General features: G+C 36.2%; 1 protein-coding gene across 1 annotated transcript in view; it reads right to left on the bottom strand.

Moving 5' to 3' along the window:
• The window catches only part of LOC121374375, a 32162-nt gene extending 25907 nt beyond the window's left edge, over nt 1-6255 (bottom strand). The window contains exons 1-2 of the mRNA XM_041501479.1: nt 5169-6255; nt 1378-1719 (exon numbers count right to left, since the gene is read on the bottom strand). Of these exons, the coding sequence (XP_041357413.1) occupies nt 1378-1719; nt 5169-6147 (1321 nt within the window). The 5' untranslated portion in view covers nt 6148-6255. The remainder of the gene's footprint in view (nt 1-1377; nt 1720-5168) is intronic.
• Nucleotides 6256-13443: the final 7188 nt, after the last annotated feature.

The following is a 13443-nucleotide window of genomic DNA, read 5'->3' as shown; positions in this document are numbered from 1 at the left end:
ATACACATTACCAGTCAGGGCTAAGAGATCCTGAAAAGACAAACACAGCTTTAACCCATTGGCGTAGTACACCATGACAACATACACATTACCAGTCAGGGCTAAGTGTGGTAGCTCATGAAAAGACAAACATAGCTTTAACCCATTGGCGTAGTACACATGACAACATACACATTACCAGTCAGTCCTGAAAAGGGCTTTAACCCATTGGCGTAGTACACCATGACAACATACACATTACCAGTCAGGGCTAAGTGTAGTACACCGTGACAACATACACATTACCAGTCAGGGCTAAGTGTAGTACACCGTGACAACATACACATTATCAGTCAGGGCTAAGTGTGGTACACCGTGACAACATACACATTACCAGTCAGGGCTAAGTGTGGTACACCGTGACAACATACACATTACCAGTCAGGGCTAAGTGTGGTACACCGTGACAACATACACATTACCAGTCAGGGCTAAGTGTGGTACACCGTGACAACATACACATTACCAGTCAGGGCTAAGTGTAGTACACCGTGACAACATACACATTACCAGTCAGGGCTAAGTGTAGTACACCATGACAACATACATACACATTACCAGCCAGGGCTAAGTGTAGTACACCATGACAACATACACATTACCAGCCAGGGCTACAGTGCTAAGTGTAGTAGTGACAACATACACATGACAACATACATACACATTACCAGCCAGGGCTAAGTGTAGTACACTGTGACAACATACACATTACCAGCCAGGGCTAAGTGTAGTACACCATGACAACATACACATTACCAGTCAGGGCTAAGTGTAGTACACCGTGACAACATACACATTACCAGCCAGGGCTAAGTGTAGTACAATGTAGTACACCATGACAACATACACATTACCAGCCAGGGCCAAGTGCAGTACCCCGTGTAGTACACCATGACAACATACACATTACCAGCCAGGGCTAAGTGTAGTACACCGTGTAGTACACCATGACAACATACACACTACCAGTCAGGGCTAGCTCTGGCACTCGCCAAATTTGCAAATTGTCAATTTTAAGGTAAAATGGCAATTTTAGAAGTTTAATAATTTGGCAAAATTATTTGCTCACCCAGAGCATCAGTTGAAATCATTTCAAATTTCAATCATGGTGCACTGGCTGGAATGAGAAATTTCCCAATGAGCCAATGAAGGGCAATCTCCAAAGCACTGTCAATTGTTAACTGCCAGACCATCACTTTTAACAGTTTTCTTCTGGTTGTATACAACTTTAGTTGTATGAAATAAATGTGTTACTATCAGGGTCACATGCAGGTGAGCTAACCACAAGACTAATTAATGAACATGTAAATAAACTAGTTCTGGAGCTACGTGCTGTACCTTCAGGACCAGATTCTGTCCCAGATAACTCTATATGGACCAATGGTACAGCTGAATCTGCCACAAGTTGTTTTTTCAGAACTGTTAGCTTTGCAGTTAGTGACTTAGAGTTTGCCTTTCTAGCTTTCTTTCCGTTCACTTTCTGACTCTGGCTTTCAGCAGCATTCTCATCTTCATTCTCATCTTCATTTCCCTTTGTGGATTTTCCAGCTCGTTTTCTCTTTCTTGGCGATTTCCAAACAGATCTGGCCATGCTGTGATGACCTTTGTACCTCTTTTTCTCTGGTTCATAGTTCTCATCTGCATCATCATCATCATATTCTTCATCATCTTCAAAGCCATCTGTAAAAAAAAAATGTCCTGTTCTCATTTGTTTTGCAATATCCATTCTATTTAGTTTTGGTCATAACATGTTTCCATCTGGGCTAGTCTCACACAATAATACTTGTTCCCCATCCACTAAGCCCTAAGTAGTTGCTGGCAAGAGACCAAGGTACATGTACAAGTGATTCCCTACTTAATAAATAATAATTATATACACTAAATTGCTCTGTTTTAATATAATTTCTTAATGTCTACATATACCATGTATGTAGTCTGTAATCTTAAAGCAGCTTTGAACTGTACCAAGCAGTTAAAGGCATATTGTCACAGACCACTGACCTACTTAATGGTCTAATAAAGTATTACCTGAATAAAAAATAATTTGATTTGTCCCAAAATGTACTTTATTCAACCATCTTCATAACCACCATAGTCCATTTATTAATATTTTGTAAAAATAATTGAATTATGGCAATGGTCCATAATTCAAAAACTAAAATTGCCGAGAGGGTTGACGTGGATTTCACTCCATCATGGTTCAGTTAAGGTGATGCAATAGCTATATTTGGTTTCCAACAATTAATGTAATTTTTATTTATTATTAATTTTTAGAGAAATAAGATCCTTAAATCCATGAAAGTATGCCTTTAGCATATATTGTTGATATTCAATGACAATCAGGGCTAGCCCTGGGTTCCTATTTTTGTTTGCAAAAATTTGCCAATCTTCAATTTCTTTCGCCAATTTAAATATGTATTCATCAATTACATGTTTTAATTTCAGTCGAAAAAACAGAGAGTTATGTTTAGAGTTAGAGTTAAGAAAATCATACATTAATTAATTTTGTCAAACGGTTAACTTAAAAAAAATTCTGCAAAACATTTTGGGTATGGCACCATACCCATTTTACCCTCTGGCAGAAACCCTGAATATGTATGCCAAAATATACTTATTATTCTGTTTACATCTTGTATGACACTGTTTTAGGGGGGTCTTGTATGACATTGTTTTAGGGGGGTCTTGTATGACACTGTTTTAGGGGGGGTCTTGTATGACACTGTTTTAGGGGGGGTCTTGTATGACACTGTTTTAGGGGGTCTATTTTTACTCATCTAATAGTAAAATGCTGCTGATGTCTAGGGCGGGCCATAGCCCAGTTGTAAACTGCTAGTTTGATGACCGGTCAGTCTAGGATCGATCCCCGTCAATGGACCAATTGAGCTATATTAAAAAGAGGCAGTTTAACTTTTTATATGCATCAGATAATGATATAAATTGTATGTTTCTTTGTAATTTGAAATAAGCAGTCACAGTTCCCCCAATGATTAACTTGACTAAGATATACACTATACATCTATTTTTGCACATGACTGTATGAAATGGTTAAGTACATAATGTTTAAATATTTAATAACCTAACGAGTTGTATCATTCAGTAGTGATTTTCCTAGAAATTAAGCAGGGCATGGTAGACCAAACACTTTTGGGGCATTTTCACCATTTTCGGGGCACTTGTTTTTCATTAAAAATACACAAAAATTAATTAAAATAAACATTAATGTAATTTATATGTTTGCTTTAATAAATGAAAAAAAAGAAAGAAAGAAATGTTCTATTTAATGACGCACTCAACACATTTTATTTGCGGTTATATGGCGTCAGACATAAGGTTAAGGACCACACAGATTTTGAGAGGAAACCGCTGTCGCCACTACATGTGCTACTCTTTCCGATTAGCAGCAAGGGATCTTTTAGTTGCACTTCCCACAGGCAGGATAGCACAAATCATGGCCTTTGTTGAACCAGTTAAATGGATCACTGGTCGGTGCAAGTGGTTTACACCTACCCATTGAGCCTTGTGGAGTACTCACTCAAGGTTTGGAGTCAGTATCTGGATTAAAAATCCCATGCCTCGACTGGAATCCGAACCCATTACCTACAAGCCTGTAGACTGATGACCTAACCATGATGCCACCGAGGCCGGTCTTAATAAATGAATGGTAAAATATATAAAAGGCATACTTCATTCATTAATAATACCTTTTTGGGTGTTTTATATAGTCAGTTTTAGAATTAATTATTGAAAAAAAGGCTTGTTTAATCTCAGGGCAGCATGGCGCTGATTGAAGCAAGATGGTGCTAGACTATTGAGGCATGGTGCTGCACCATGCTAAAACAAGCTAGGGAAAACACTAATTCAGTATGTTTCAGGATATGCATGCAAAATGCTGGAATGTATGTAGTAACAGGACCCAATCTGTTTTCTTTTCTACTTTACCCCCTCCAGATATTGTTCCAAAGCCACAGGCCTATAGGCTATGGGCCTGTATCTTTGATCTCTTTGCAGTATTTCTGCTAGAAAGACATTTTTGGGTATGGTGCTATATAGAACTGAATGCAACAGGGGGTCAACAGGGGGTACGGTGGGAGGGGGGGGGGGGGGGGGGAGAGGCCACAGAAAGGCACCAGAACAAAATGGGTTACGTTTAGGGTTAAGAAAATCATACAGTAATGATAAAAGTAATTAATTTTGTCAAAAGGTCAACTTAAAAAAAGAAATCTGCAAAACATAAATTTGGGTATGGTGCCATACGCGTTTTACCCTCTGGCAGAAACCCTGCTTTGGTAGTAAATACATGTATATAGAAAACTGGCTGTTTTAGTTTATGAACAAAAATTTTATCATTTCTGGGTTTTTGAAGTGCATAACTCTTGATCATACCCCTACCCCATGACATCGTTTTGTAACACATCCCATGATATCCACTCCCGTCCCAATTTACATGTATCTGTATGTTTTACACTGAATACTGTTTATAATTGTTTTGGTGTCCATGCACCCAAAATAAAGACAAAGAAAAGATCTTTATATGTTATTGCTATCAAAACACTGGTGTGCAACTGTCTTTGACAAGTGGGAGAAAAGCTCTTTCAGTTTCACGCCAATGTTCTTCAAGAGTTTTGTAGTTCTCTACAAGGGGCGGAGGGATGTATCATGTCCGTGCTAATATTATATCAATATGCATACCACAAATAAATTATAATTTCCCCCATTGAATATGTCTGAAATAAAATCTGAAAACTTAGAAAGTTATAACTAATAATGATTGTATATATACATGTATATAACTTATAAGTGAGAAACAATATGTATTCCTCACCAACACACCCACTTTGTCGAAATGAACTCTACCATGTGAACTAGATTTATAACATTAATTAATTAGCAGGTACAACAAAACACTTGATATATGACTAATAAAAAGTAAAACTTGTTGTAGCTAGTAATCAAACATTTAGTATCAACAATGCAACATGTCTTAATAGTATTTCATATTATTATTTGATTGCATTTTCTAGCTTTACAACAAGCAGCTGACAGTAGACTATTGAATAGTAGATTGGGGCAAGCTCTGACATTTTAAAAACCAATAATAATATTAAAAGTTTTTTTTTTTTTATATGTACCAAAATCATGATCAGCATTTTCTTCTTCATCAGGTTCAGATCCTGCACCATGGCCAATATGAGAGTTTACGGTCATTTCCAGCGAAGTCTCTTCACCTGTTACAGCTGTTGTTTTTGCAGCAGATTGTTGCCTTGTTTTTGGTCCTGAATGTTTTGCACTACATTTACTATTTTGTAAATTAAATATCACAAATGTTTTTCCATCAACTTTCTGAATTTCAGAATTAATTTTTGACTCTTGTACAAAACCTACTATTTGTTCTTTATTTATGCAATCAACAAGTTTCACTTTACATTCTTGCAGTGATTGTTCATCATTTTTAAGGGTACCAGATTTTTTAAACACTCTAGATGTAGGTGTACGTTTTGACACGCTAGATTGGACTTTCGTACTGCACTTCTCTGATATTTTCTTGTCGTGACCATACTTATTTGATGGTTTCCATGTTGTTATGTAATCATTCTGAAGTGATCTTGGTAGCATTCGAGTTCGTTTACAGTGGCTACGTAACCTTTCATATCTATTCTGCAAATGATTACTCATGTTAAATCTGTGGTTTATAACCTTGACAGCAGTGTCAGTACGAGCATGTCTACTGTGTTTACTGCTTATACAAGTATCAATTTGTTTTACTGCATCCACCGATTTGTTTGCAACAGTTTGCAGTTGTGTTGATTTACATGTTATTTCATCAACATCCTCAACACAACAACTGAGAGTACCACTGTTTACAAATGGAGAATCAACAACTATAGAAATGTGTATCGTTTTTGAGTTAGAACAAAAGGAGGTTAAAGTACAAGAGGTTCGCGCTGTCCTAGCTCTTTCGTCGTATTTTGGGCTCGATCGGTTTGTCCAGCTTGATGTAGACGTCACTGCAGCTGAAAAATGACGTTTGTGTTTTAGCTCAACAACATTTGACAACAAAGTCTTCAAAAAGTCAACTGGAAATGCCAATTCAATGGTGTTTATCGACATTGCAGTCTTATACACATTACCATCATACAGATAGTTAACAAGGAATCGGTATAATTTATCATGCTAGTTCGATTTAAAACTAAATTTGCCACCAAGAGACTCAGTGAGACAAATTACCGGAAACCATATATTTTTAACAAATCTGTTTCCAATTAAAAGAGAACTACAAAAAGGGAGATAACTTTATTATTATTATTATTATATAGGTTTCAAAGAACCAAATCAATTTTTACTGCCTATAATATTAATATTTACTAATAAAATATATAAAGCAGCGTTTTAACACACCGAGGTCTATGATCTACGATTCGGCAAACTAAGTCAAATAGCTCCATTACTTTTTCGATGAACCATTCCAAAAAAGGACCAAATTATGCGCCAAATTACCTCAGAAAAATTTCGCAATCTTTTATATTTCGGACTTAATCCTACGAGACATCCAAAGTTAAATAACACCACAAGTGCCCCCGCCTGTTACCGACCCTGGTCGTACTGATAGTGCTCTCTTGCACTTACCAGCGCGAGCGGTCCCCCCTCCATCTCACCCCAAAGCCTTTCCTGTCCTGGACAGAGGAGCCGGCATGGGTCGACACCTGCGCCCATGACTGGCGTGCGCTACAAGAGCTTGCTCTGAATGTGCACGTTAAGCCCTATGACATGACATGACATGACACACAGGTCAATTCGGCAAACTAAGTCAAAATTACTAAAACAGCTCCTTTTCGTTTCGATTATGCGCCAAATTACCTCATGAAAAATGCGCAACTTTTTTATATTTTGGACATAATTCTACGGGACATTCAAAATTCAATAGCACCACAAGTGCCCCCGTCCGCTTACAAACACTGGCCGGGCTGCTGGTGATCTCTTGCACTTTCCAGCGCGGGCGGTCTCTACTAGCTATTCATAACGATGCAAGTATTTTAATTAGGTCAGCAGAGGTTAAAAGGTCACCATTTAGGACTAGTGCTTAAAATCTGGGCCATTTTTGGGTCAAACGTCTCTCTCATTTCTCTAAAATATGGTTTATCAAATCTTTTAAACTATTTTGTATACTTCTATGTACATGGAAAAGTTAAACAGCAGATTTAGTTAACTGGTTCCGACGTATCATATATAATGACATGATTTTCATCATATGGCAGTTTACATGTCAGACTTTCCAATATTTAAGGGATGGGGAAACATACTGCCTCATAACTGAACGTTTTAATGGTAGGATTATATATTACATCTCAAATTGTAGAAGATAACATGAGGTAATCATTGATCTGTATTTCTACATGGTCGCTTGATTAATTAGGTCACCAGAGGGTCAAAGGGTCACAATGTTTCACCGACGTTTAAAATTGGGACATTTCCTTTGGTCACATTTCTCTTTTTTTTCTCTTTTTTTTTCTTTTTTTTTGTGCTTACTTCTAGGAAAATAAAAGACAAAAACAACATGTTTAGTCAAATGGTTCCGATTTAAAAAATATTATGGTACGAGTTTTGTGATATGGCGGAATTTCCGACATTTAACGGTAATAGAAACATAATGCCAGTTTTAATGGTATGATTACATATTACCAGTCAAAATAAACTGAAATGATAATCGGAGTGTTTTCTTAGTTAATTGATCTTTTCTCTCCGTGGCCTGTACCTGTGGTTCCTGATTGGTAGGTGCATATTTTGGATGGTCACAATGTCAAGGTGTCTACACACACAAAAAATACGTGCACGTTTTATAAAGATCACAGGGTATTGTGGGGTAGCCACGCGGCCACCCCTAAAATGATAATAAACATTATCAGCCGTCCTGCTTTATTACTATAAATAATTCAGTGAAACCCTTGATTAAGTAGACTTCCCCATCTGAATGACCGGCCTCGGTGGCGTCGTAGTAGATCATCGGTCTACAGGCTGGTAGGTACTGGGTTCGGATCCCAGTCGAGGCATGGGATTTTTAATCCAAATACCGACTCCAAACCCTGAGAGAGTGCTCCGCAAGGCTCAATGGGTAGGTGTAAACCAATTGCACCGACCAGTGATCCATAACTGGTTCAACAAAGGCCATGGTTTGTGCTATCCTGCCTGTGGGAAGCGCAAATAAAAGATCCCTTGCTGCTAATCGGAAGAGTAGCCTATATAGTGGCGACAGCGGGTTTCCTCTCAAAATCTGTGTGGTCCTTAACCATATGTCTGACGCCATATAACCGTAAATAAAATGTGATGAGTGCGTCGTTAAATAAAACATTTCTTTCTTTTCCCCATCTGAAATCACAAAACTGACCAATTACGTAGTCCCAGAGAAAAGAAAATTATCACTTGGGTATCGTGAGTGGTCGTTTTTACTCCAACGTACCTACCAATAGGCCTAATGATGTGCATTTTTTCTTTGGATTTTTTTTAAAGAGAGAAAGTATCCAGAGACGGATCTAGGGGGGTGGGGGGTGACAGGGACCCGGGCTCCCCTAATATTTTGCGATTGTTATAATTTTATTATATATTAATTTTCATTTTGTTTACGATCCCCCTCCAAACCTCCCCCAAAGTTCCCTTGGCATTTCACCTCATGTCACTGCCCCCCACCCCCCCAAAAAAGAAGGATTTTCTGGATCTACCACTGAATACTGTAACCCCATTTCGTTCTATTAATGCATTTGAAATATATTTAGTTAAATAGTTTATTATATTATAAAGTCATGTATGTTGTTTTACAAATCAGGTTGATAAAAGCGAAGCGCCTTGTCGTAAATGACTACCTTTGTTTACACTGAGCATACTGGAATTGGTCGGAGCTGACGTCACTTCGCCCCAAGCTAGAATTCCTGACGCACAGGAAACAAAAGAAAATGGCTGCCCCCAGTTAGCAGGAATAATCACGTTTTGTTTTTTATTATCTCTAAAATTACGCGTTTTTTCATTTCTTAAAGTGTCGGTGTGTGTTGGTCATCCGGGTATGCATCTTTCCAACACATCAGGCTTATATTTGAGTTGACCCTCCTTTAAAAAATCTCTGGAAACATTTATTAAAATGTCTGTCCCACAGAAATGAAGAGTTTGCATCATTTTTGATGCCTCGCGGTTACATAGATGCAGTGCTTAGCCTTCTACGGGCATCTCATGTTAAGTTAGTAATTCCACGGTGCTCTGCTTTGACATCATATTATACTAATATTATGACACATACACACCAACTTATTAAGCACAAAACATATCTTCCATATTAGCCTTTAGATTGGCAGCATTTGTTTTTATCAGATGTCTGGCAACAATATTTGTGGATGCATTCCTTAAAACCACAAAGTTAAAGTGAACAAGAATACCCAGACTCTAGAGGTCGCAACAGGGTTTAAGCTACATTATGCTGCTAAAAAGACAGAGCAGAACATCAACGTGTCATCACAAAGTTTCCAAAGTGATTATGAATATGTTCCACAGTACTGGTAGTAAGCCTCATTCAAAGTTGATTAAATGCATTTGCTTAGAACATCTGTACTGCAAAGACAGTTTCAGTGGATACTGCCTCTGTATTGACAACGAAAATGTTTGTAAAGTTGCATATGCTGGGGGTTACACTGCCAGTGTTCTCAGGAATCAGAACCGAGTGTCTAATTCGAAAACTTTCCGGTTGAACTCGGAACATGACGAAACATTACAAAATGTACCGATAAATGTTCACTTCGCCTATTTTTATCAAACTTCTTCCCTTTTCTGTTAAAAGTGAGACGTCACTTCTACTTTTTCAATCCTAGGTTAGAGTCTGCAAGGATATAGTTTTGTTCCGTGCAAAGACGGGCAGAATCCAAAGACACCAAGTGTAACTATGCATTGATTGTTTAAAAAAATTAATTAATACACAACATGCAAATATACCAAGTGTAACTATGCAGAGATTGTTTGATAAAACATACACATCCAATCAACCAGATTGTAATGTAGAGTATGACCCAGTGACACCAAGTGCCGTTGATATAGGCTGGAAAATAGAAACAGAAGACTATATGGGTCATTCTACAGAAAGTGTCACTGTTATTTACTTGCACAATTTCTTTTTTATTTATGTATAGAAAACTAAATTTGTTGTTTTTAACGATACCTTATTAATAATATCATCCTGTCAGAGCATTTTTTTTTCTCTCTGGTAATCAGCTTTGATAGAGATAGCATAACACTATACATAACATGCACTGTTAAAATGTATAGTAGAAGACATAACGTTGAATAACTTTAATGTAACATGTACTGATGGCTGACTTACTCACTAAAGAAGGAATCTTGTAAATATTTTCCGTATTCAAAAGATGGTGAGCAATATAAGCTTGTCCCTGGAGTTTTATGTCATTGGTGTTACTGTATATACTTATGAGAAAACAAAATAAATTAAATGCTCTCTGGACGAAACATTCCACCGGTAGATATCGGCCATCAAACTTATTTGTCAAAAACAGCAGACATATGAACAGTTGTAAATAGTTTTCTTTAAATGTCATGAATGTGTTGTCAAAATATAAAAGTAGCTTTATTCAGTGTCATTGGTGTTACAATCGTATTTATGTAATGGTTAACAATTTTAAGAAACGTTTTTTATGTTATTATAGACATCGTATGTCTGCTACAACATGCACTTTTTCAGTTTTCTCAACTGTTTCTTTAGAGAGCATGAATTAATTGTGCACTTATTTGTCATTGGTGTTACCTGTCATTGGTGTTACCAAGTACTGATCGAGTAATACCAATGACCATTAGTAACACCAATGACAATGCGTTTCAATAAGATGCCGTTTTCCTCGCTTTGCATATTTTTGAAGATGATTTGAAAATTAAAGGGACTTATGCAGCATCATAGTTGCATAATAGCACTGGTTAAATAAATGTTTATTGGAATGTAGAGTATATCTTCAACGTCCCTAACTGCGTTATGCTTGGTTCGCGCAATTAACATCCGATTTGTTGTCTGCTTGTCGTTCATTTGTGAGGTTTTTCTTCACAGTTAGTGGAGATTTTCATTAACAATAAAGTTCAGACAAGTAAGTATCTAAATACAAAACTTTACAAACCCCTAAAACCATTAATTAAGTTTACTATAGTCCGTCCTATCCTTCTACAAAAGTGCTTTTTGTTAACAATTTCAGTTTAGTTTGACATAAGAAGACAAGTAAAAGTGTTTTGGAAATAAAAAATAAATATTATTTTTGTGTCCAATTTACAAAACAATCGGCTGAGAAATAAATAACATGTAGTAAATTTCATATTATGAAAAAATGCGTTCCCTGTGAAACCAACTATAAGAGTCGTTTTTGTTTATTCCGTAGCTTGACTCGTAAAAACTGACTTAAACTGGAGGAAGATGATTAACATTCGGTGCATGTCATATGACCACATACGTGCTAGATCAACAAGGCCAAATCATTTAGCCTAATGTTTATGACTTATTCAGTTATTGTCCGAACCAAATTGTTAACAACTACAAAAAATTACTCTCCTACCTTTAATTGCCGTTAGATTTCCTCCAAAGTTTGTCCAAACACAAATCGTAAAAAACACCACTACAAATATACAGATTCCACACACGAGACTGCAACGATGTCGCCGATATTGTCTTTGCTGAGATTGCATAGGGAAAAATACATGCAGTTTTCTGCCGTCTGCCATGTTGCTTGTTTATGGAATACTCTTCAAGAGGGGTGAAAACCTCCAAAGTATGTGACACAATTAATATGAAATCGATGATCTCTAGTGGTATCTTTAAAATAATAATAATAATAATAATAATAATAAAAATTAATAATATGACGTCATCACGTTTGCTTTTATATCATAACATGTTATGATGTTGTTAGATTAAGTCCTATCCTTTCACCCCTCTTGAAGAATATTCCATAAAAAGTCAAAATGGCAGCTGATACAAAATTACATGCTTTTTTCCCTATGCGCTCTCAGCGAAGTCGATATAGGTGACATGGTTATCATCTGGTATGTGGAATCTGTGTCATTGTAATGGTTTTTTCAAGATTTGTGTCTGGACAAACTTTGGAGAAAATCTAACAGCAATTAAAGGTAGGAGAGTAATTTTTCGTAGTTGTTAACAATTTGGTTCGGACAATAAGCCCTCTATTGTTAGAATTTATTTTCAGTTATTATATATTCGATCTGCAAAAGGTATGCTACATATTTATGACTCAACTGTAGTGAATACTAGACAAATAATCCATTCGTAACAATTGTAAACAATTGTATAAATTCTGTTAATTAAGAATCAATTCGTTAGAAAATTGATATTTTACAATCTATTCACTGGTATGAACGTAATGCAGTATTGATATCCAAGTTTTAGCGATGGTTGTTGGTAAAACGTGGACCGGACCGGAATGCTGGACAAAATGATTTTTTCCTTTTAAAAAATATTAAACAAAGTGTTCGTCCACTGCATAGTTTAGAAATATTTTTTTTATTAGGCCTATGTTGTTGTTTTTTAAAAATGAAAATGTAGAACTGCGCATGCGCGGATATGTTATTTTTCCAAATGATAAACGCAGTTAGAAACTACTAGATCAAACCTTTCCTGTTTAAGAGGTTAACTTTATTATAAAGAAAAGTTAAAATCATACCGAAAATGTATTACCAAGTTGTAGTCAAATATCGGAAAATTACATTACGTGTTTTCATTTCCAATAAAGGCTATTTAAATTTTATTTAAAAAATACTGCATTAAAATAGCTTTTTAGTTAAAAGGAAAGATTTAACTCTTGAATAATGACGCAGTTCGTACGATTTATTTCTTGAATAGTGACATAATTTGTTAGGCCTTTAATAGTTGTAACTGAAGACCCCCCCCCCCCCAAAAAAAAAAAAAAAAAAAAAAAAAACCATTTAAAGAAATATTAATTACATAGGCTACTTTTGCTAACAAATAGTGGTAGTCTCAAGAATAATTGTGTTGCAAGGATACAGTCTTGAATGCCATTGGTGTTGCACACTGTCATTGGTGTTACTTCTGTTGTCAATGGTGTTACGCAAACATATTTTAGCTGTCATTCAATCTAATTAAAATTAGCTCCACTATTTCAAGTGGTGATTGTTATTAACCAGTGAAGCTAATTTTAATTAGACTGGCTGTCATTTCTCAAGAAACTTTATTTTTGAAATTTAAATTGTTTATTTAGGAAAGCATACCTTCTACCTTTATTACTTTGATGAAATGTATTTTGAAGGACTCCATAGTTTTAAATAATTAAAACTGCCGCAGTGTATTAAATGTGGTCGCGACTTTACAGCAAGAAACAAACTTTCGATAAACTAAGTCAAATCAGT

Source organism: Gigantopelta aegis, chromosome 1 (assembly GCF_016097555.1).
Source record: "Gigantopelta aegis isolate Gae_Host chromosome 1, Gae_host_genome, whole genome shotgun sequence".
NCBI lineage: Eukaryota > Metazoa > Mollusca > Gastropoda > Neomphalida > Peltospiridae > Gigantopelta > Gigantopelta aegis.
This window is presented reverse-complemented; position numbering and strand designations above follow the sequence as displayed.